Source organism: Nannobrachium achirus (genome assembly GCF_963921795.1).
Source record: "Nannobrachium achirus genome assembly, chromosome: 17".
Taxonomy (NCBI): Eukaryota; Metazoa; Chordata; class Actinopteri; order Myctophiformes; family Myctophidae; genus Nannobrachium; species Nannobrachium achirus.
Window position 1 is genome coordinate 3254812 of NC_137824.1, and position 23653 is coordinate 3278464.

Here is a 23653-nt window from a genome sequence, read left to right on the forward strand (position 1 = left end):
ATATTAACATTTCTCAACATGGAAACGATGACGACGATTATGCAAAATAATTGCGATTAACTCAAATAATTGCGATCGGACGATTATGTAATAATTGTGACAGCTCCAGTTGTGAGGTTGAAGGTTATTGATGGGAAAGTGTTTAAAGTGAAGCCTCTTTAAAAGAAGTGCAGAAGAGAGAAGAGTGTGTGAGAGAAGAAGAGACATGGTTAGAGCAGCTCAATGAACAATCAAGTGTGTTCACACTCTTACTGGTAAAGTGTCTGTCGTGTCATCTAGAGTGTGTCTCCTCTCCCTCTGCTCCAGTGTAGAGTAGCCCTCTGAAACAAACAAAGGCATGGGGGAAATGTAGATGTCATCCACTGACAGGATCCATGGACAGAGTATTAACTGATTATTTATTATTACAATGGGTCTTTACATTTTCCACACAATAAAAATGATAGCGGCACAGTCATAAACCATGCATGCACTCACCAGGGCCCATGTCATTTAAAGGAATCATGTCCCTCTTCTCCCCTGTAAAAACAACATATTAACAGTCAGACACACTACTTGCCACGGAAAAAAAACATGCATGCAATCTGATATCGCCGTGAAGACCAACACCATTTGTTTGTCCATAATAAGGGGATTTTATAAGATATTTGACCAATCTGCGAAGTAAATCGTTACCAGGAAATTTCTTCACCAATGTGTTTCTAAAGGTGTGTAATAATATGTACTAAAAGGTTGAAATTCAACTCCCGGGGGAAACCTCATAAAAAAAAAATCATGAAAAACCCCTAGTTTGACCCCTCACATGCTACTCAAAGCATAATTGTCTGTGTTTTTTTTCCTGTATAGTAAAGTCAATGGGAGACAAACTTTCAGTTTTTTTATGAAGTTTCCCCCGGAAGCTGAATCTCAACCTTTTAGTACATAACATTACACACCTTTAGAAACACAATGGTGAAGAAATTTCTTGTAACGATTTAGTTCGCAGATTTTATTATGTTTCCCTTATTACCAGGACTTTAGGTTGTGTTAAAACCAACCAGCTGCTTATGGTTACAATAAGGATCTGCAGATGGCTGGTTAATCATGGATTCTTAACTCATCTAGTGCCATTTGCGTGATGTCACGCAATAAGTACTAGAGTACTTACAGTGCCGAATGCGTGATGTCGCGCAAAAAGTAATAAATTACTGTAACGTTGAGTACATTACCGAGTAGAATGGCCGGATGTCCGGAGACGAAAATCCGCGCTGATTTGTCATCATCACGGCTCCACGAGCACACAATAGTCATCCCATAACATTGAGGTGGACGGGGGATCTCATCTTTAATGTCCATTATCTCAAAACTACACTTTAGAAGCGAAGATGGAGGCAGATGCTCGCTTATAAAGCACATGTATAAACGCTCTGATGCAATCCAGCATGGCACCACGTAAACAACGGTCGATTCCGGCGCACGACCCGATGACGTCAGACCGGAAGTGATCACGCTGTGGCACTTCTGGCCTTCAAAATAAGAGAGTGCAAGCGGATGGAGCCTGCGTGAGGCACTCTGGACATCATTGCGACCGAAAATCGCGGGCACAAAATGAGTTAATAGGACTAGTTGTTAAAGATCCCTAAATACAGCAATATAAGACTATATCTTATCATTCTGCAATACACACAAGTCTGACTACTTAACTCGCTTTCATGAACACATCTTGGGAGTTTTGGTTAATGGTCTGAAGGAGCAGTTTTCAATTAATCATAATTTCTTTCTTCTATAATTTAAGAATCCGGTCTTTTTATGCTTCATCATGCTTTGTGGAGTTCATCAAATCGTTCAGAACAAGCACCTCTCTCCAGTAGCGGCAGCGTGCTGTCTTCATAGTTGCCGTTGGCTCGGCTGGAGGGGCCGTTAGTGGTGCTGGCAGGGTTCAGGTGGACCATGAAGTCAGTCTTCTTCCAGCCGTCCTTCTCTAAAGGCCGACGCAGCTCCTTGTGGGCCCAAACCAGCTGCAGCACCTGGCCTGCTCCCCGCACCTCACGGTCCGAACGTTTACTGGAGAAAAACACAGACGTGCACAAAGTTGGATTGGGATATGAATTTAGATCATTTCAGACAAAAAAATATATATATACTACTATTCAGGGACGTGCAGAGAATGTTAGAGAGGCAGGGGCTGAAATTTCTAAAAGTGCCTTTTGGTAAAATAATCGAAAATAGCAGACCTCCAAGCTCACAAAGTGTTGCGCTGTGACGCGTTGTGAGCTTGGAGGTCGGCTATTTTCGGTGCTTGCATACCACACTGAACTAAGCATCATCAAGTCAATAGTGGAGACGTGGCTTAACGGCATGGATTTCAACACAGAGAGGGCAATTCTTTCAACATAAGATGCTGCATTCAAGTTCAGGAGAGATTGGACAAGGCAATTCTCTTGAATGCTAGCGTCAGCTATGGCATGGAAAGAGGGCATTTGCATTTCTTTCACTATAGCAAAAACTGCATTCATGGTCGGGAGACGGCACTATTTACAGACGGCTAAAAGGGCAGGTGCTCAAGCCCCCTTTGATGTCTGTGTGTGCACGTAATCACTGTGTCTGTGTGTGCACTCAATCACACACACTTACCCGTCCTTGTTAATGAGTACCAGTCTCTCGATGCCTTGCGAGGCTCGCAGGGTCTTTGCTGCCTCTAGACTGTTGCCCAACACCTCGGTGAGCGTGCTCAGTACGGACACCACCGTCTCCTCGGACAGAACGCGCCCAGACTGGCCCTGACCGCCAGGCAGGTCGGCCACTAGGTGACCAACTGCATGTTTGCCTGAAAACGGGGAACAAAGAAAAAACAATGAGAAAAGAACGGTTTGTTGTGTTGAGGAGTTTGCTCACACGTGCAAGGGGTTGGCCTTAACATTTGGTAATTGAAATGTAAAATACTTGTCATCAAAGTTTATGCATTAAAACAGGCGTATTTTATATCACTAATAATTATTTTATCGTTTATAACACTTTGGCCATTTTGTCTAACTTGTGGATTTGTTAGTTTGTGGTAGATATTATCGTTTATCGTGATAAAAAACACTCACGATAATCGTATCGTGGAGATTTAATTTATCGTAAAATCGTCCTCTGTCATGCACTGGGATCAATTCACCTTTTATTTGCCGAGCTGCATATCCGGTACCATTTAAACCCTCTATAATTGGTAAAAGGTACTTAAAATATACATACTTGATACAGGTCTTTTTTTCATTCTCTATCAATGTCTTTGCCAAAAAATAGCCGATCTACAAGCTCACAACGCATCGCGTTGTGAGCTTGTAGATCTGCTATTTTTTGGCAAATGTTCCACTCCCGGAAAATGGGAAATCGCGATTTCTTTTGTCACAATAATCGTGATATGAAAATCTCATATCGTCCCATCCCTACGTAATGCATACATTATGATTTTGTGTTGCTGTTTGCGTTGTGGAATACCATGTTTGTTACAGTAACATTACTATGGTTACGTACAACTCATTGAGACCTACATTTAACACCCATTTCTTCAGCTACTACAAAAGAGACACCAACTCTACTAGCCCCATGTGTACGGTGGTCCCTCTAGCTGCCAACCAATACACTGTCATTGATTGCTTCCATTCACATGAGAGTTAGGCGTTTCACAAGCTTACCAAGCAGTTCTTTGTTGCGGTTGTCGATGGCCAGGTTCCTCAGGGCTCCAGACATGGCCCGGACCACGCGGTCGTTGCCATGGGCCAGCAGCTCGGCCATCATGGGCAGACCCTGCTCCAGGCGTACTGTGGCCCGTATGTATCGACCATACTGGGGAAATGAAAGAAAAACTTTGTATCAATATTGATATATTGAAACGAATGCCAGAAAAGTCGACCTCTTTCAAAGTCGACCCCAAACTCGTTTCCCAACGGGTCTGAGGCCTTTAGCTAGATGCAGAATAGACAAAAATCTAATATTTGCTTCTGGGGGTCCCTGGAACAAAATATTTTGTGATGGGGGTCCGTAGCCAAATACATATCATTCTGGGGGTCCTTCACATGACAAAGTTTGAGAAACACTGATGGCCACATACGTTTTTTTCAGAAAATTGTTATGATTTAGAAGACATTTGTAGAATGTGCCCATCAGTGGTTAAGGACCCCCAAAATGTATTTTTGGCCGTGGACCCCCATCTCAAAATAGTTTGTTCCACGGATGGACCCCTATTGCTAACCTTTTTGTTCCAGGGACCCCCAGAAGCACAGATTTGATTTTAGTCAAATCTGTGGCTAATTTTAGCCACAGACCCGTTGGGAAAGGAGTCTGGGTCGACTTTGAAAGAGGTCGACTTATCTGGCTACCATTGAAACAGGGGTCTTCAACGTTTTCAGGCCAAGGACCCCTTAGTTGAGAGAGAAATGAAGCAGGGACCCCCACAACCTGTTTATAGATTCCATATAGTTTCATTGTTTGACAGCACAATAATCAGTGTATTTTGGATTCATGTCAATTTGTGTTTTCAGATATTTTAACCACTTGAACCGTCAATACTTAACTTGACATTTCACTCTGTACTTAGTCGGCTCTTTTTCCCCTCTTAGCCAAACGTCTTTGCCGAAAATAGCCGATCTACAAGCTCGCAACGCCTCGCAGCGCGAGGCGTTGTGCGCTTGTAGATCTGCTATTTTTGGCTTAAGTTCTCAGGATATGGACACTAGGATACGCTAGGAGTGGTTAATATAAAAAAGGGAGAAAAGGGTTCACTAAAGATTTGGAGGACCCCCTGTAGTAACTCTGAGGACCCCATGTAGTAACCGTTGAAGACCCCTGTATTAAAAGCAATGGTTGTCCAATTTCAGTTACTTCATAAGCTGGATTGTCTTAAATGGATAATCACACTTATAGTAATGGAGGTCCTTCAAAGGTGAGACTGATAGCTCTCCTATGGGATGCTCTACTGCCCCCTGCTGGATGAGTTTAGGCCTGTCACAATTATGACAATAATCTAATCGCAATTATTTGAGGTAATCGCAATTATTTTCCTCGTCATAATCGTTTCCATGTTGAGAAATGTTAATATAGTTACAAACACTTTCAAAAAGTAGTGGAAACAGCAGATATATACAAGCTCACAACCAGGGCAGGAATTTCACGGCGGCCACGACGGCCATGGCCGTCGTTGCCCCTCTCTTTGGCCGTGTGCCCCTCGAAAAATGACATGCTCAAACGGCCACAGTGGCCGTGGTGCCCCTGCTGTCCCATGCAGTGCCCAGCGCCCACAGCAGTTCACAATTTCATTGAGGAATAAAGAGGAGACGAAAATGTAACCCTAACTACAAAATAAAGACTGGGCTAAAATCTGTCTTCATTTTAGTTCACGAACAAAGAGAGTACGAAATATGTCCTGCGATGCGCATTACGGTCAAACACCTGCTGCTTTCTGACATGCAGTGGCAGATAGAGGCGGGACGTTCGCGAACGAATCGAGTCTTTTGAACGGCTCTTTGATATGAACGATGGGATCCGGTTCGCAATCGCAGTATAGGGAGCCGTTCCTTTAATGAACAACAGTGGTGGGAAAAGTACAATAATGTAGAAATACTCTGCCACAAGTTGAAGTTTGGAATAAAAAATGTAGACTACTTGATTAAAAATATCAAAGTATTGGTATCAAAATGTAGTTAAAGTAGAAAGTACTTATTATGCAAAATGTCCCATTTCACAATTTTTCCAATGAATAAAATGTAGGGGGAAAAAACATTTGAAAATAGCAGATCTACAAGCTCACAGCTTGTAGATCGGCTATTTTCAAATGGCAGGTAGGCCTATGTACCTATTATGTCCGAAATAAATGTATATAGGGTTGAAGTGATAATTATAATCAAAATCTACAAAGTAACTACAACTAGTGACTAGAATGAGCCAGTCTTTTGAACGGCTCTTTGAAATGAACGGATCCTAGAGATCCGGCTCACTTCAAAGAGCCATAAATCCCATCTCCAGTGGCAGAGCGCACGCACACACGCAGAGAGAGAGAGAGAGAGAGAGAGAGAGAGAGAGAGAGAGAGAGAGAGAGAGAGAGAGAGAGAGGGAGAGAGAGTTGAATGGACACAGCAGTAAAAGTTACAAAACTACTAAGCGACGATGTTTATCTGTCACAGAGGCATGGAGGATGTTTGCAACATGTTCCAACGTTATCAAGCCATACGTCCAACACGCGACAAAATAAAGGAATATATATATAGGCTAGAACAGGGAACCAGCTGATGGAAATAATCCCCCCGCGCAGATGTGTGGAGACAGAGAGAATGTGAGTGAACGGCTGTGTACACGTACCTGAACTCTAGCATTAGGCCAAAAAAAAGAATCCATACAAAAATGTTAAATCCATGTTGGTCTACTGTTAGCCTAGCGTGTAGCAACAACAAACACAAACTCAAACGACTAGCCCCCTTGTTTGCGTGCGACGCTCACGTGTATGCACGTGCACGCGCGGGTGTGTGTGTGTGTGTGTGTGTGTGTGTGTGTGTGTGTGTGTGTGTGTGTGTGTGTGGTGTACATGCTTATTTACCTATAGGCTACTGGACTGGTGGTTCTGCAACTTCTGCAGGTGTTGTTTAGTAATGTTAGGCTGTGGCTACTGGGTTGTGGGTTCAGTTGGATGAACTGGACATTGTCTACTAGCTGGTATTGTCTTACTGTACTGTACTGTATGTAATGTACTACTGTAATGTACTGAGATCAGTTGGTTGAATAGACATTGGTTATATAACCAGGACAGGTGTTCTGTGTTCTCTTGTACTGTATTCCTAAAATAGTTTTTTTCATCAAAAGGATGAGAGGAAATGTTGTGTGAAATAATTATGATTACATGGCAATCTTTGTCCAATTAAGGGGTAAATAAAGGGGTAAAATAATTGTCATGATGACTAAAACTAGTCTAAAATGTCAACAGTTTTTGTTTGTACTTAATCTTTAAGCAAAATTAATTATGACTGTCGAGGCGTGGACTTAAAATCACTGTTTTAATTGATGGCCTTCTTGCCCTGGCACTTGGCCTTTGTGCCCTCAAAAATTTGACAACACTAAAGGCCAACTGGCCTTGCCCCTAAAATGACGAAATTCTAGGCCTGCTCACAACGCATGTTGTGAGCTTGTAGATCGGCTATTTCCGCTATCAATGTTCTTTTTTAAGTATAAATTTGTCAAATATGTCAGTAATTTCTTTGTATATTTAAGTTATGTGTCATGATTGCCATGTGCAACTTCAAAGCCTAAAAGCCAAACAGAAATGTAATTGTCAACGACAAATACACAATTAAATCGTTGATCGCAATTATTTGAGTGACAATTAATCATTATGTAAAAAGTCATAATCGTGACAGCCGTCGATGAGTTTTAAGCGTATGACTTACAGTCCATCTTCCAGCACACAGGTTCTGGATGGCTCCAGCAGCAGCCTCCAGCACTGAGGGGTTCTGGCTCTCTCTGAGCAGGGACGTGTACACACGCACCACCTCTGGCTGAAACAGCAGCTCATAGCCTGGCAGAGAACACAAAGGAATACTGGTCTGAGCAACGGTTTGTTTCAATGCCCCAGAGAAGAGTCTTTCTCTACGACCGGCCCCAACTCAACCCAAGTTATCGGAGACTGTCATTAGTAGACAAAATGTATAAAACTAGTTATATATTCCCTTGGCCTGCATGAATAAGGTTGGTAAGAAATATTACCTCTAACAGTAGCCATGTGTTGCATAGAGAATATAGGTTGCTGCCTTCAGGAAGGAGATACGGTGTTCCAGAATACAATAAGGTCAGACTAAAAAGGCCCTTTGTCCATCAGTCGCCTTCAAGGCTTAATCAGGAGTTTGGCCATATGTAGGCTTGGCGGTGGACATTGCTCTTGTCTGTATTATCCTTATGTATGTAAACATGTCTTGTTTTTTGTGCCCTTGTGTCAAATGTTTGTATATATGTTTCGCATACATGGCTGCTGTGTCGCAAGACAAATTTCAGTGTGAACTGACAATAAAATACTATATCATATCATATCATAAGTAGTTATGCCGATTGCCTAATAGTTGCAAGATTAGCTGCATACACAAAGACAGAACCGATCTTATAACAAGATCCCGCCTCGTGGATATACAAATAAAATGAATTCTGTGCCTATGTTTCCCTCCAAACAAACAGCTGTTAGTCTTCATTTAGTGAAGGGAATTCAGGGATTAAAGCCATCTGAATGGTTGGATGTAATTAAAGAGGACGTGTACAGAGTAGTGAATGATGGCTTTAAATTCAAAGTGAGCCATGCATACCTTTGGCAGGGGTCGTCCTTTTGGGAATGTCAACCAGGTCTGCACTCCCGTCGTCCCCATCCTTCTTTCCTGTGCGCGGAAAGAGTTGAAGAAAGAGAAAGCTGAATACTAGATACAACACTAAACAATATATAGGTTACACCAGTGTTTCTCAACCTTTTTTCTGCATGGGCACACTTTTCATGTCCCAAGAATATGGGCACACTATAAATGCAAAAAATTATAAATTCAATACTGGCTTTCAAGCAGTTTCTAGGGGCACACTTGACCCTTCTCAGGGGCACACCAAAGGTCCCCAGGCACAGTGGTTGAGAAACACTGGTTTAGACAACATTGGCTTGGGAGTGCATTCCAACCTCCTCCGTTCTCTGTCTTGGTAGAATGTCAAAATCGTTAAGATGAAATGTGTGAAATGGGACCATGCCATCAGCAGGAAGGTTTGACCATGCAGTTTTACAACGACAAAGTCCATACGTTTGAAGTGATGTGGTATGAGACAGGCTTGAACATCCACGTTTTCACAGTGAAGTTGTTATTCGATGTTAGTGGACTAGTTCAGTGTTTCTCAAGCTTTTTTCTGCATGGGCACACTTTTCATGTCGCAAGAATCCATTGGGCACACCAACATAATACGGGGGTGTAAATATCGTCACTGTCGGGAAGAAACCTCGTATCTCCAAGTTTCAAATTTGTACGTTTCTTCGCAAAGTAAAGCCCTGCTTCATCATACGAGGCTGTGGCACAAGAGTAGTGAAAACAGCAGATCTACAAGCACACAACGCCTCGCGGTGCGAGGCGTTGTGTGCTTGTAGATCGGCTGTTTTCACTAGTTTGTTGTTTTCACTAGTTTAAATAATTTTTAAAATGATAAATACAATACTGGCTTTCAAGCAGTTTCAAGGGGCACACTTGACCCTTCTCAGGGGCACACCAAAGGTCCCCATGCACAGTGGTTGGGAAACACTGGACTAGTTGGTCATACCAGATGGTGAGTAACCAATGGGCAACGTGCAAAAGATGCACAAACTGAGGGTGAAATTAACACCAATCAGAGACGCTTACCTTTTGAAAACCACTCATCTAGAAACACAGTGGAGAGACAGAATTGGGGAGGGATCAAAAAGGAGACAGAAAGAGAAGGGAGGAGAGAGAGAGGGGAAAAGGAAAGGGTGGTAGAGAATGAAAAACAGCAATAGGGGCTCCTTCCACCAACAAGCCACCAACAAGCCTCAACTAGGGCATTCACCAAATATTAGAATATTAGAATATCAAAGTCACTATTCGACGTTGTTCTCCGAAGTAGAATATTCGCTTATTTTATTTTTTATTGTTTTCTCTTTAAAAAAATATATATATATATATATATATAGTATATAATGCTTGGCTAGATAGGAGGTCATAAGAATGAGTTGTCAATGCCCCTGGTGGATGAATTTGTTAATGCTCTATACCAGGGGTTCTCAAACCTTTTTAGGCCGTGACCCCTAAAATAAACATATTTGAACTGGGGACCCCCACCCTGACAAGCACTTGGAATTGTAGGTATTACATTTAATGTGACTCGGTTCCGCAGATAAATATTGTGAAAATAGCTGATTTTTAGCTCATAACGCCTCGCAACGCGTTGTGAGTAGGGATTGAGCTTGTTAGTTTTTATTGATAATGAGCACCTTATTGATCCTGCTTATTGAGCCGGGCTTTTATCGCGCTCGCTATTGAGCATTTTCTAATATTTTGTGGAAAGATATGAGACGACAAATTCAGAACAGAACTGGATTTTTTTTTGTGTGTGTTTAACCACTTGTTGCGACAAATATCACTAAATATCTTTAAAACAATCATTCATTAGTGTGCAATAAGTGTTAAATGGCTTTATATTATGAATAGTACTGTAATAATTTCTTAATCGCCTCTTGTGTTGATTGTTTAAACATGACGTCATGGGCTGCTATGCTCGATAACAAGCTTGATAAGCCCAATGCTTATCGATACCGGGTACTCAATAAATCTGTTATCGGGTTTTCGAGCTACCCTTGTTTAGGGCTCCATCCCTAGTTGTGAGCATGTAGATCTGCTATTTTCACAATGTTCGCCTCTTGCTTACTTAATATTTGACAGTTTGGCAAGTCCTGTCGGATATTCAACTATTCGAATACTTTGAGGTCGAATAATTAGAATACTAAAAAAAAAAATCACTATTCGTGAATGCCCTAGCCTCAACACACCAGCAAACCTCTGAGAAGAGGGAAGAAAAACTGAAATCCAGTGACCTTTTTAACTCTAATTGACAGATTAAAGACGAACCTTTGCCCTTTCGGGAGCCGAAGCAGCCTCCCTTGTTGGACCCTGGGGCGGAGCCTTGGCTGACGGGCGTGGTCTCAGCGTAGCGGTCGCAGCCCGGGACCTCGCGATGAACCTGATAGGACAGATTTCTTAACAAGCATACGCTGTTCTCCACCAGCTGAAGGGAGGGATGAACGTAAAGAGAAGACAAAAAGGCGTACCGTCAGTCTCACATGAAACACATTTCACAATGTAAAAAGCTGTCTTAATTTAGAACGGGTACACATTATTGTGTATCATTATTTTATGCTTTAACCATTGAAAAATAGCAGATATACAAGCTCACAGCGCGGCACCGAGTGCCGCGCTGCGAGCTTGTAGATCTGCTATTTTTGAGAAATCGTGAAAACTAGAATTTTGATCCGATTCTATAAGTGTCTTTTGAATCCTTCAAGGTTTTTTGAAAAACGTATATGTCAGCAATCTGGCTAGCCATCGTCAAAGAAAGGGTCCTTTTCACTTAACTGGAGCTCAGTTAGTCTGTTCTTGAGAGACTATGTCAGTGGTTCTCAAACTTTTTCATGTGAAGGACCCCCAAAATGATATGTATTTGGCCATGGACCCCCATCTCAAAACATTTAGTTCCAGGGACCACCCAGAAGCAAAATTTGAGTTACAAACATTCGCTTTGAAAATACATATATTCAAAGATTTGCACACATTTTCACGACTTTTTCAAACATAGCAGATCTACAAGCTCGCAGCACGGCACTCTGTGCCGCGCTGTGGGCTTGTATATCTGCTATTTTTCAATAGTTAAAGCATTCAATATTCCCAGGCCTAAATGGTTAAAAGCTGTCTTAAGACGTTATCAAATGAACATTTACCTTGTTATCTACATCTTTGCGGTTGATCTGTGATTGGACAATGTACATGAGCGAGTCGACCAATCCTGTGCATTCCCTCAGCTTCCGCCTGGCCTCGCTCCTTTCTGAACTAACATTCCTATTGGAGGGAAAGGAGAGAAAACTTAAAAACTGAACTTGTGGCCTCCCTGTCCCGTCTTTAGCAATTGATCAGTTACTGGGTGTGTTAATGAAGCCACATAAATCCCACTGTAAAAATCTGGACGCATCGGTTTACAAACGAGCCGCATGTGGGCATGTCAACTAGTGGTGACAGTCTACAATAGAGGGTATATACACGTCCACTGGGACCCGCCCCCAGTGGCAAAACATTGAGCAGCATGGAGCATTGGAGTTTTGAAGTGCTAGTTGCAAATCACTCAACGGTCCTGCATACCACCCGTTTCTAAATTGCAAATAATGCAGGACGCATCAGGATGTTGTGTTGTTGAAAACGAGTGCTTTCAAACTCTGACACTCCCTATATAAATAATCCCTTGCACAGAATGTCTTGACAGAAAGTAGCTCATAACATGTCTATGGTGGATTTTTATGAAACAAAAACTTTGCAGATAGAAAGAGGTTAATTCAAGCTTTCAGTACAGCCGCAATGTTGGTGAGTTTAACTTTGTTTAATACATCGAAACTTTTCTGTTTCGATGTATGGGCTGTCAATGGCAGAAATTAGTTTTTTTTGCCACTCAGTAGCACATAACTTCTAGCAACAGTGATGTCACGCGCATACCCTCCTATACATACAGTATATTGCATGCAGTGATTATCAACTATGATACAATTTCCTGTATTGTTGCCGCCGTTATGATTGCCGCTCTGTAGATTTGGCTATTTGGCTAGAGGTGGCTCTGTTTGGTAATGTCATTGTGATTGAGGGGACAGACAGAAAAACTAGTTCTCAACGTGTCCAGCCGGGGGTCATGTTTAGGAACCGACTGGACCCTTATGGGTCTGCAAATCAAGTGTACCAAAAAACAAATGGACCTCTGAGTTAAACAAATACTGAGGATTTTACAGTGTAAATTGATTTTAAAATTATGAAAATGTTTTAACTGCGGACCCCCCCACCCTACGAGCACTAAGAGTTGAGGTATTACATTTTGTATAACACGGTTCTATTGTGAAAATAGCCGATCTACATGCTCACAACGCCTCGCAATGTCTGCCTCTAATGTTTGACAATTTGGCCAATGTTTAATTTGTCATTTTAGAGGTATTAAAAAGTCCTTAAATTGACACTTAAGAAATTTAAGAAATGTGCAGATGCCCCTCTATACACTTCAACTTTATGTTGGTTTGTTTAGTGTTGAGCGAGAAAACAATGTTGCACATTAAGTTAATCATCTGGTGTACCTAAGGCAGCCAGCAGTGTTGGTGAGGGCGGTCTCCCACTCCAGGTGGCGTGGTTTGCAGCTCTCCTCTCCTCCGTCGCTGCCTCGCTCCCAGCCAGAGTGGGGCACCATGACCTCGTCAGACAGGGCGTGCAGAGCGTGGTCCACAATCTCCATCTTGACCGAGTCGTGCGAGGACAGGTTCCACAGTGTGCCTGAAAAAGGGTTGAATAAGTACGTTTTGTTTTATCACAATGTTAATTATGCGATAAGATATAAGATATCGTCACTGTCAGGCAGAAACCTCGTATCTCCAAGTTTCAAATTAATTGTTTTTTTCGGGAAGCCCTGCTTCATCAGACAAGGCCGTCGCACAAAAGTAGTGAAAACAGCAGATTTACAAGCACACAACGTGTGTGTAGATCGCTGTTTTCACTAGTTTAAATCATTTTAAAAGTGATAAATACAAAACAAATGGTTTTGGACATACAAGGTTTCCACCCGACAATGACAATATACTGTAACAAAGTTACTGACAGTGTGAACTGTATGTCCATGTTTAGATATATAATGTAATGTCTCTTCCCCTGAAAAGCTCAAAGAATTAATATGTAATTTTATTTGCTCAACATCTGCATTTCATTTGTGCTCACCTAAGTTGAGGCCTGTCAATTTGTTATAGCTCCTTCAACTGTTGACTGAGTCAACGAGGGAAGAATTCAGAACATTTCTAGTTCAATATGCAAGAACGCAACCAAGAAACATAAGCCTCGAGTTGATTGATTTGGGGTCGCATTCCTTTAAAGTTTACACTGGTGGTTGCTTCCAATCCAAGTGACTTAACCCATTTATTCCCTTCTTCTTTTGGGCAGAAGGGGGTGCTGGTGCCGTGATTTTCTCCCATAGGTGGTTGCTCTTATTTTGAAGATCCGTGACGAAAATCTGTGATGAAAATCTGTGACGACACCAGCAACAATCCGGTTTTACTTTTCCCGTCTCAACCCTGGTGGAGTTTAGAAAGTCGCCGTAATGGCCGCCCAGAGCTGTGTGCCAATATTGGAGAGCGATTTTGCCGTGAAAAATCCCAGCCTTCATCAAAATGATCAATGATCAAAATGTCTTATTTTGAGATGAGGCTTCTTTCTTGAGGTTTCTATGGAAAATCGGCAGTATAAACAAACCACGGCCATTACTGTTCATGAGAATGTATTTACATTATGCAACCCGGTGATATTTAGGATAGGCAAGGCTAAATTACTTTTAATATCCTGGTGATCTTCGGGATAGGCTACAGATGAGTTAATAGGTGTATACATTTTGTAGATAGTCTATTTTCGGTTTGCAACATGGCGCGCATAAAGTAAAATTCAGTCATTACATTTATGTGGGTACAAGCTAGAGTGGTATAGGCTGTGTGTGTGTACAGTTATAAACTAAGCGATATTTAAACTAGCCATTTAAAATCATATTACAACTCATAAAAACAGACAGGACCAAGCCTTAATGTGAACAGCATTACCTGTGATGGTATCGGTGAGGTCCTGGTCACGGGTTTTCCTCAGTAACCTGACCAGGGCTGGCACTCCGTCACAGTTCTTGATGGCGATCTTGTTGTCCTGGTCTCGACCGTAGGAGATGTTCTTCAGGGCTCCGCAGGCTGAGTGGTGGACCTCCTTCTTGGGGTGGTCCAACATGGAGACCAAGGCTGGGATGCCCTTCAGGCGACGAACCTCCGACTTCACCTGAAGAACCACACACTTCAGTTTAAGAACGGGTACACATTATTGTGCATCATTCTTTTACACTTTTAACTATTGAAAAACAGCAGATATACAAGCTCACAGCGCGGCACCGAGTGCCGCGCTACGAGCTTGTAGATCTGCTATTTTTGAAAAATCCTGAAAATTTGAATTTGGACCCGATTCTATAAGTGTCTTTTGAAGTTTTTTTTAAAAAAAACCTGTGTTTCTATGTCAGTAATCTGGCTAGCCGTCGTCAAAGAAAAGGTCCTTTTCACTTCACTGGAGCTCAGTTAGTCTGTTCTTGAGAGACTACTATGTCAGACTTTTTCATGTGAAGGACCCCCAAAATGATATTTATTTGGCCACGGACCCCCATTCAACATATTTATTTCCAGGGACCCCCCAGAAGCAAAATTTTAGTTACAAACATTCGCTTTAAAAATACATATATTCAAAGATTTGCACACATTTTCACGACTTTTTCAAAAAATAGCAGATCTACAAGCTCGCAGCACGGCACTCGGTGCCGCGCTTGTATATCTGCTATTTTTCACTGGTTAAAGCATTCAATAATTCTAGGCCTAAATGGGTTAACAGGATTTCTTTAACCGTTTGCAAGCTCGCACTCCTTTATATGAATACACCTTTTGCTCAATGACTCCTACAAGGCAGCAATTATATACTGAGAGAATAACTGAGAATGTGGAACTATTCTTTACAATCTTGTAGGCGGTGGCTGCCTTTCTGGATCCATTAAAATTTGATAAAAAAACGATTTTTGGTATACCTTGTCGTTTTTGAAGGTGAGATGCTGCAGGAAGGCAGCCGCGTTGGTCTTGACAGGGTCCAGACGGTAGTTCAACATGGCGATCACCTCCGGCAACTCCGGCTGTCTCCAGGATTGGGGAGGACCCTTCCTTAGCGTGCTGTCCAACGAGGCCATACTTCCCCGGTCCATCGTCATGGGCACACCCCATGTGTACGGATCCGCTCCTCCCATGTCACCATCCAAAGTGTCTTCACAGCTCCTTAAAATGGAGGATGAACGAACATCAACATTTGTTGCATTCAAGTATGAACTTGGTTTAGATTATGCAGTTATGAATGCACGTGTGTCATCATAGCCCAAGCTGAAATGCGGGATCTAGGGCAGGTAATAGACCAATTCATATTGCACTCTAAATCAGGGGTCTTCAACGTTTTCAGACCAAGGACCCCTTAGTTGAAGGAGAGATGAAGCAGGGAAAAAAGGTTGTGGGGGCACAACCTTTTCATAGATTCCATATAGTTTAATTGTTTGACAGCACAATCGTCAGTGTATTTTGGATTTGTGTCAATTTGTGTTTTCAGATATTTAAAAATAGCCGATCCACAAGCTCACAACGCCTCGCCTCGCAGCGCAAGGCGTTGTGAGCTTGTAGATCTGCCATTTTTGGCTAAAGTTCTCAGAATATGGACGCTAGGGTTCAAGTAGTCAACATGAAAAAGGAGGACAAAAAAGTTCCTATCACACAAAGATTTGGAGGACCCCCTGTAGTAACTCTGAGGACCCCCTAGGGGTCCCGGACCCCCTGTTGAAGACCTCTGCTCTAAATAGTCATATGTTGTCCAGCAATATAATCAGACTGCAATTACAGAAGTTTACATATTGTAATCTATTTTCAAGCATTGATCTGCCCCTGCTTTTATTATAGTGCTCATGATCATCTGCATGCCACAGATGACGACTCAGTAAGCAACATTAAAACAAAGTTTGTATGATGATGACAAAGCAGTATATCCAGTCATACCGAAGTCTGCGTCTGTCCATTCCCCCGGGGCCAGGGCCGAGGCGGGGCATGGTCCCGTAGCCCCCAGGGTGCATGGGCGGAGGCCCCATGCCGTAGTCGATGTCGTCGTAGCCCAGGCTGCGCTGGTCGTCCTCCATGCCGTAGTGCCCGTGACCGTATCGCATCTCCATGGCCGAGCCCATGGCCCGCATCCCCCGGCCCACCTGGGGCTGGGCTGCATAGGGGTCGATCTGCTGGCGGCTGGGGGCCCGGTAGCCAGAGTCCAGGGTCCTGTAGCCATCCACCTGCCTGTTGAAGTCAAAGAAAGGATGAATACATCAGTGTTGATTTCGTCGACTAAAACTATGGCGAAAAATGTTTGTCGACTGCATTTTTTCCCCTGACGAAAATGAAATAAAAACTAAGCTGTGATGACTAAACTAAGCTGTGATGACTAAAACCAAGACTAAACATATTGACAATTTCGTCAACAAAATAAAAACTAGACTAAAACGTTAGGGAGAAAAGAGAGTCATTTTATGTTTGGTTGCTCTCAAGTGTAAAATCATTACGATGCCATCAAGGCCTGCCAAAATACATTTTAGTTGACTAAATCAACTGTAGATTTAGTCACCTAAAAGATATTTTGTCGACTAAAATTAGACTAAAACTAACACTTTTCAAGTGACTAAAACTAAATGACATTTTATTCAAAAGACTATGACTAAAACTAAATTAAAATTTGTTGTCAAAAACAACACTGGAATACATAAATAACGGATAAACAAGGGACGATGTTAGATGGTACAATTTAAGTGGACATGGGTTGATGGCTTTTATTGACCACTAACCTAAGGTCCCGTTGCCAGTAAAGGTATGGCTATACCTCCAAAACCTGATCAACCCCTACAGCCCCACCCGTTCACTCAGATCAGCCAACACAGGGATGCTGACATTTTCACGACTTTTTCCAAAAATAGCAGATCTACAAGCTCGCAGCGCGGCACTCGGTGCCGCGCTGTGAGCTTGTATATCTGCTATTTTTCACTGGTTAAAGCATTCAATAATTCTAGGCCTAAATGGGTTATTAATTGTGGTCAGGACACAGTGCGTCCAGCCCCATGCATGCCCGTTACCTGTAGCGGTCGTCCATTCGTGTGCCTCTGCTCAGGCTGGCGTAGGTCTCCGACGGGGGCCCTGGCCTGTAGTCGTCGTAGCCCCCCGATGGGGCGTAGTGGTAGTTCCTGGGGACCGTTGCTGTGGGGTAGTCTCCTCCTCCGGGCTGCCGATAAGTGCGGTCCAGCGTGGCACTGTAGCCGCCCATGCCCGGGACCAAGAGGCCCCCGTCCATGGACATGGAGTCAGGGGGCATGACTGTGCGTGAGGCTACAGGCTTCATCATCTGCAAAAAACAAAAGTTTAAATTGTTATGATGGTATGGTTTGGTACAAAGACAATAATAGACAAAGATACAGGCATACCAAGAGAAAAAATGTATTTTTAGTAGGGCTGTCACGATTATGACATTTTACATGACGAATAAGGTCCGTACACACCAGCGAACTAGCGAAGCATCGCGAATAAGCGAACCAAAAAGGCTAAGTATTAGCGATACGCCTTTTTCCATACACACCAAAAAGCGACGCGAATATGCGTATAACTGTTCCCCTCTGCCTCAATGCAAAGGTCCCTCGACCATGCTCTCTCTCTCTTTAAATAGGATAGAGTGAGCTTACTTTGATACAGAGAGAGAGGAGTTCACCAGCAAATGTTCGCTAAATTCAACACAAGGGCGAATAAAAAAAACAGACGCCTTTTCACTTTTTCGAAATTTGCGTTTGGTGTGGATGCTTCCATTGACTTTATAAGGTTTTTTTTAAAAAGCAAATTATACGCCAATTTGCTAATTCGCCCCTGGTGTGTACGGAGCTTTAATTGTCACTCAAATAATTGCGATTAACGATTTAATTGTGTATTTGTCGTTGACAATTACATTTCTGCACATTGTAATCATGACGCATAACTTAAATATACGAAGAAATTACTGACATATTTGACAATTTTATACTTTAAAAAGAACATTGATAGTGGAAATAGCCGATCTACAAGCTCACAACGCGTCGCATACTTTTTGAAAGTGTTTGTAACTATATTAACATTTCTCGACGTGGAAACCATTATGGCGATTATGCAAAATAATTGTGATTACCTCAAATAATTGAGATTAGACGATTATGTCATAATTGTGACCGCTCTAGCTGTGAGTGTGCGTGCACTTCTTGGTCTCCCTACCCCATTGTCTTGCCGTCTTGTGGTTCCCTCATCAGAGAAGACTGAATGCGCTTCCTGGGAGTCGTCCTCTGGGGTGTAACTCTCATCCAGAGCGCCGTGGGCGGGGTCAACCATCCTGTACTGTGACACACACACACACACACACACACACCATTAGGTGACTATGTTCAATCATGCTAGGAACTTGTGCATGACTCAAATACACTCACTTGATAATATAAAGAAAATGTTACATTTTCATCGTTGTCGGGTGGAAACCTTGTATGTCCAAAACCGTTTGTTTTGTATTTATCATTTTTAAAATGATTTAAACTAGTGAAAACAGACGATCTACGAGCACATGTACATGTGCTTGTACATCGGCTGTTTTGTGCGACGGCACTTTTGTGCGGCGGCGTTGTATGATGAAGCAGTGATTTGCTTTGCGAAAAAAGGCGATAGAGGTTTCTGTCCGACAGTGACGTTTTATTATCATCATGTGAGATTGAGATTAAACACACACATATACACACCTGTGTCCCGTTTATGTAACCGTCGCTTAATTTCAGTCGTTCTATGTCCGCATCCCCTAGACGCCCGTTCTGAAAAGGGTAGAGAGAAAAGTACTATCGTAAGAAATAACCTAAACATTAACGACGATAACGTCTATATACACATTCACGTAAGATTCAACCATCTTAAACCTTGCATATAATGAAGGGGAGGTTGCCTACAATTCCAGCAAGCAGCTCGGTCAATCTCTCTTAAAACCCCCTTCAGATAGGATTACTGCTGCTCAAGCACATTCTGCACTGACCAAACCACCCTGCATATTCACGGCTACTGAGTCACACAGGGGTGAGTAGTACTTTTTGGAATTCAGCCATTCATCCCTGTTCACTAGATACTCCCTCTGTGGTCTGTCAGTGATAATCATTGACACTCCACATGATTCTCTTGAGACTATTATTCACCATCATTGGATTTATGTTATGAAGAACTTGATATTTGCAGTTGAACAGAGCTCATTGAGACACACAAAATCAAGCTTGAAATACATTTGAGAATCCAGATCTACATCCATTTAAAAGGGGATAGTTCATACAAATGTTGTCATTTTATCGTCTAATCAGCCTTTCATTTTATCGTCTAATCAGCCTTTTATGAACACCCTGAACAGTTTTTAAGTTGCTTGATTCAATATTTAGATATTTGATGTAAATGTTATCAGGCCCTCCAGGCCCAGGGCCTCTCCCCATAGACACCCACTGTAACTGAAAAATGAATCTATCATGGTTAAAATGGGAGTTTGAAGTTACAATGGGTGTGTATGGGGTAGGGCATTAACGAAAAATTGACAATTCAACTGAGTCGACTTCATTACACAAGTCGACTCCCACCAGAGAAAGTCGAAATTGAAAAAACAAAACTTTCTGCCTCATATATTTGACAATTTGGACGATGTTTAATTTGTCATTTTAGAGGTATTAAATATTGTCACTTTAGAAATGTGCAGATACCCTCTATATACTTAAACTTTATGTTGGTTTGTTTACAATTGAGTGAGAAAACAATGTTTCACATTAAGTTAATCACCTGGGGACCCTCCAAAATAATTGGGGGGGTTGTGTGTGATGTGATGACATCATCAAACGATAAAGTCGACTTCAACTCAACTTTTTAAGCAAGTCGAGTCGACTTGCAAAAATCACAAGTCGTTAATGCCCTAGTATGGGGAGAGGCCCTGGGCCTGATAACATTTACATCAAATATCTAAATATTGAATGAAGCAAATTAAAAACTGCTGGACAGTTCTCATAAAAGCCTGATTAGACGATAAAATGACCAAACTTTTTTTTTAAAGTGAAATATCGCTTTAAGTTAAGTTCATTGACTGGTTTAGGAAGATGGAGACACAGGAAAGGAGCTCCACCATCAAGCCAATAATACCAGTCATACACTAGACTATAGAGACTCACTGCAATGCATGTTACATCCAGAAGGGGGCAGAGTTGCTTTAGATTTAAAGCCGTTATATTCAGTAACAATGGGGTTGTGGACTCTTGTTTTACAGGAAAACAGGCTTATTTCCTTTGTGCCCTCATGAGAACAGCAATACATTTACAAACGACTCTACTCTGCCACCAACATGTGGAATGCTATGACACCATCTGTTAAAGGATGTGTAACTTCTTTCAAAATGGCCTGGAAAAACAGGAGACCACAATGGGATTTTCCCATCTCTTTTGTACATTGTACAGTTTTGTATAATAACGTATTACGGTGAACATTTTTTATGCTACGTTGATCAATTGAACACATAGGACCACAATAGAAACAAGTCCGCAGGACTTTGTTATCCGTTTAGCCTTAATGTCTTACCACGGGCTGTTAACATTTTAATAAATAAAAGAGAAAAAAAAGGAAAAGAAAACAAAAACAGCTGTGCTATTCTTCTTCTTTGCAATGTGAATCATTGGCCCAGGGCCAAAAAAAAGAGAGCAAATTGTAAAGGGCACTGCATAATAATAGAAAAAGAGAAGAAAATTAAGAAATTCTTTCCAGGCTTTTGTTAAAAGACGCAACTCATCTCGACAACTTATCCTGTAGGCCTTTTGTCCAATTAACACGAATCAGGACCAATTATAGCCGTTAATTATGGTCTGGGAGCTTTGGAGGCAGGTGTTACTTGCCCCCAATATGCCAAGCACTGGCCCTAAACTGTACAATGTGTCAGATTAACAGGACGTCTATCCCTGACCGCTACAAATTACAATCGTTGCGTCCTTTCACATTTCAGAAGAACATCACTGCTAAGCTTCAGTGTTGATACTCTGAAGTCACCTGAGCAGAGGGAGAGACTGGCCTACCGTCCAGCGACTGACAGTCACAAGACTGTTTTTAAGAAGCCTGTTAAACTAGACATGGAGGCGGCAGGCAACCATGTCCAACCAATTAACCCAGCTATAAAACAAGACAGCGTGCAGGGAGTCTTAAATCTCCTATACACAGATCAGCTGATGATCTGTAACTGCAAAGTAACATCTGACAATGTTCAAAATGAGCTCAGCTCTGGGGATATTAGGGCATTCACAAATAGTGATTTTTTAGCATTCAAATTATTCGACCGCAAAGTATTCGAATAGTCGAATATTCGACAGGACTGGCCAAACTGTCAAATATTAAGTAAGCAAGAGGCCAACATTGTGAAAATAGCAGATCTACATGCTCACAACGCCTCGCAACTAGATCTGCTATTTTCACAATATGTATTAAATGTAATATCTACAATTCCAAGTGCTTGTCAGGGTGGGGGTCCTCAGTTCAGATATGTTTATTTTGGGGGTCACAGCCTAAAAAGGTTTGAGAAGCCCTGGTATAGAGCATTAACAAATTCATTGACCAGGGGCATTGACAACTCATTTTTATGACTTCTTATCTAGCTAAGCTTTATAAATTATACATTTTTTTAAAGAGAAAACTAAAAATAAGCCAATATTCGACTTCGGTGAACAACGTCGAATAGTGACTTTGATATTCGAATATTCAAATATTTGGTGAATGCCCTAGGGCACATAAACATAGTATACAGAAACTATATCACAATCTGTCCCTACCCCCCCCGCCCCCCCCCCCAACCAAAAATAAAATACTTATCATTTAAAAGTGTAACATGCAATTGTAATGGCTAATTAGCATCATGCAGAAGGACATCGATTAATTAAACCATTCTGATAACAAGAGCCATTAACGTAAAGACACAAGGGTGAATGCAGGGCAGGGCAGGGCAATGCACGACCGACAAGTGACCACATTCCACAAGAAAACATGCTGCAACAAAGAGGAAAATAACTGAGATTCCATCACAGGGGGCTGGTGAAAGGTATGTGTGGGGGAAAGTGGTGAGGGGAAAGTGGGTGCGTGTTGTCCACATTTGAAATGTGTAGCCTATTGCAGTAGGCAATCCTTATTGCATATCTCAGTGATGTGTGCATGCATTTTGCATGCGAGCATGCCTCTTATTTATGTTTGTTAAAAAATGTATATTTGTATGTACGTTTATTTCATTTGTGTGTGTGTGTGGGTCTGGCCAAACTGTCAAATATTAAGTAAGCAAGAGGCGAACATTGTGAAAATAGCCGATCTACATGCTCACAACGCCTTGTGTTGCGAGGCGTTGTGAGCATGTAGATCTGCTATTTTCACAATATTTATCTGCGGAACCGAGTCACATTAAATGTAATACCTACAATTCCAAGTGCTTGTCAGGGTGGGGGTCCCCAGTTCAAATATGTTTATTTTGGGGGTCACGGCCTAAAAAGGTTTGAGAACCCCTGGTATTAACCAATTCATCCACCAGGGGCATTGACAACTCATTCTTATGACTTCCTATCCAGCCAAGCTTTATAAACTATATATTTTTAAAGAGGAAAAAAATAAGCAAATATTCGACTTCGGTGAACAACGTCGAATAGTGACTTTGATATTCAAATATTCGGTGAATGCCCTAGTGTGTGTGTGTGTGTGTGTGTGTGTGTGTGTGTGTGTGTGTGTGTGTGTGTGTGTGTGTGTGTGTGTGTGTGTGTGTGTGTGTGTGTGTGTGTGCAGGTACTGTACATCCGGTGAGTGACTAGAGAGGTATGTGGAAGTACGTGCTGATCATTATCTGCATGTTTAAAGCTGTAAAACTATGTACACAGACAAGCTGATCCGTTACCAGATGAAGGCTGACAGACACACACTGAAGACAGATGGACAGACAGGCGTGCGCACACACAGGCTCATACAAACACACATGTACTGTTACTGTACACATAGAAACACACCGAGCGCCGGTAGAGGAGGATGGATGGAGGCATGGAGCGTATGGGCAGAGGGCATCAACGATGGATAGCGCAATGAGCAGATGAACCCGACTCATTGGAAGTTGGATTAGATGTTGAGAAGGATGCATGGAGACTGTTGGTTGTGTGACAATTAAATTGACAATGTACAGTATGTGCATGTCACGATGTCAGATGTTGCTGACAATGCCTG

The 23653-nt window shown here is 42.1% G+C and overlaps 1 protein-coding gene across 6 annotated transcripts in view; it reads right to left on the reverse strand.

Annotated features, from left to right (window-relative positions):
* Positions 1 to 23653, reverse strand: part of LOC308301574 (catenin delta-1-like) — a 40709-nt gene that overhangs the window by 5567 nt on the left and 11489 nt on the right. For 5 of the 6 annotated variants that reach the window (XM_080745601.1, XM_080745600.1, XM_080745599.1 and 2 more), the window contains 17 exons: positions 19150 to 19218; positions 18638 to 18757; positions 17482 to 17747; positions 16367 to 16654; positions 15364 to 15604; positions 14354 to 14576; positions 12857 to 13049; positions 11471 to 11588; positions 10605 to 10761; positions 9363 to 9380; positions 8301 to 8369; positions 7398 to 7525; positions 3660 to 3810; positions 2614 to 2806; positions 1838 to 2043; positions 478 to 519; positions 253 to 320 (listed from right to left, as the gene is read on the reverse strand). In XM_080745601.1, the coding sequence (XP_080601727.1) occupies positions 253 to 320; positions 478 to 519; positions 1838 to 2043; positions 2614 to 2806; positions 3660 to 3810; positions 7398 to 7525; positions 8301 to 8369; positions 9363 to 9380; positions 10605 to 10761; positions 11471 to 11588; positions 12857 to 13049; positions 14354 to 14576; positions 15364 to 15604; positions 16367 to 16654; positions 17482 to 17747; positions 18638 to 18751 (2475 nt within the window). In that variant the 5' untranslated portion in view covers positions 18752 to 18757; positions 19150 to 19218. The remainder of the gene's footprint in view (positions 1 to 252; positions 321 to 477; positions 520 to 1837; positions 2044 to 2613; positions 2807 to 3659; positions 3811 to 7397; positions 7526 to 8300; positions 8370 to 9362; positions 9381 to 10604; positions 10762 to 11470; positions 11589 to 12856; positions 13050 to 14353; positions 14577 to 15363; positions 15605 to 16366; positions 16655 to 17481; positions 17748 to 18637; positions 18758 to 19149; positions 19219 to 23653) is intronic. The other variant, XM_080745598.1, reaches the window with a different exon arrangement.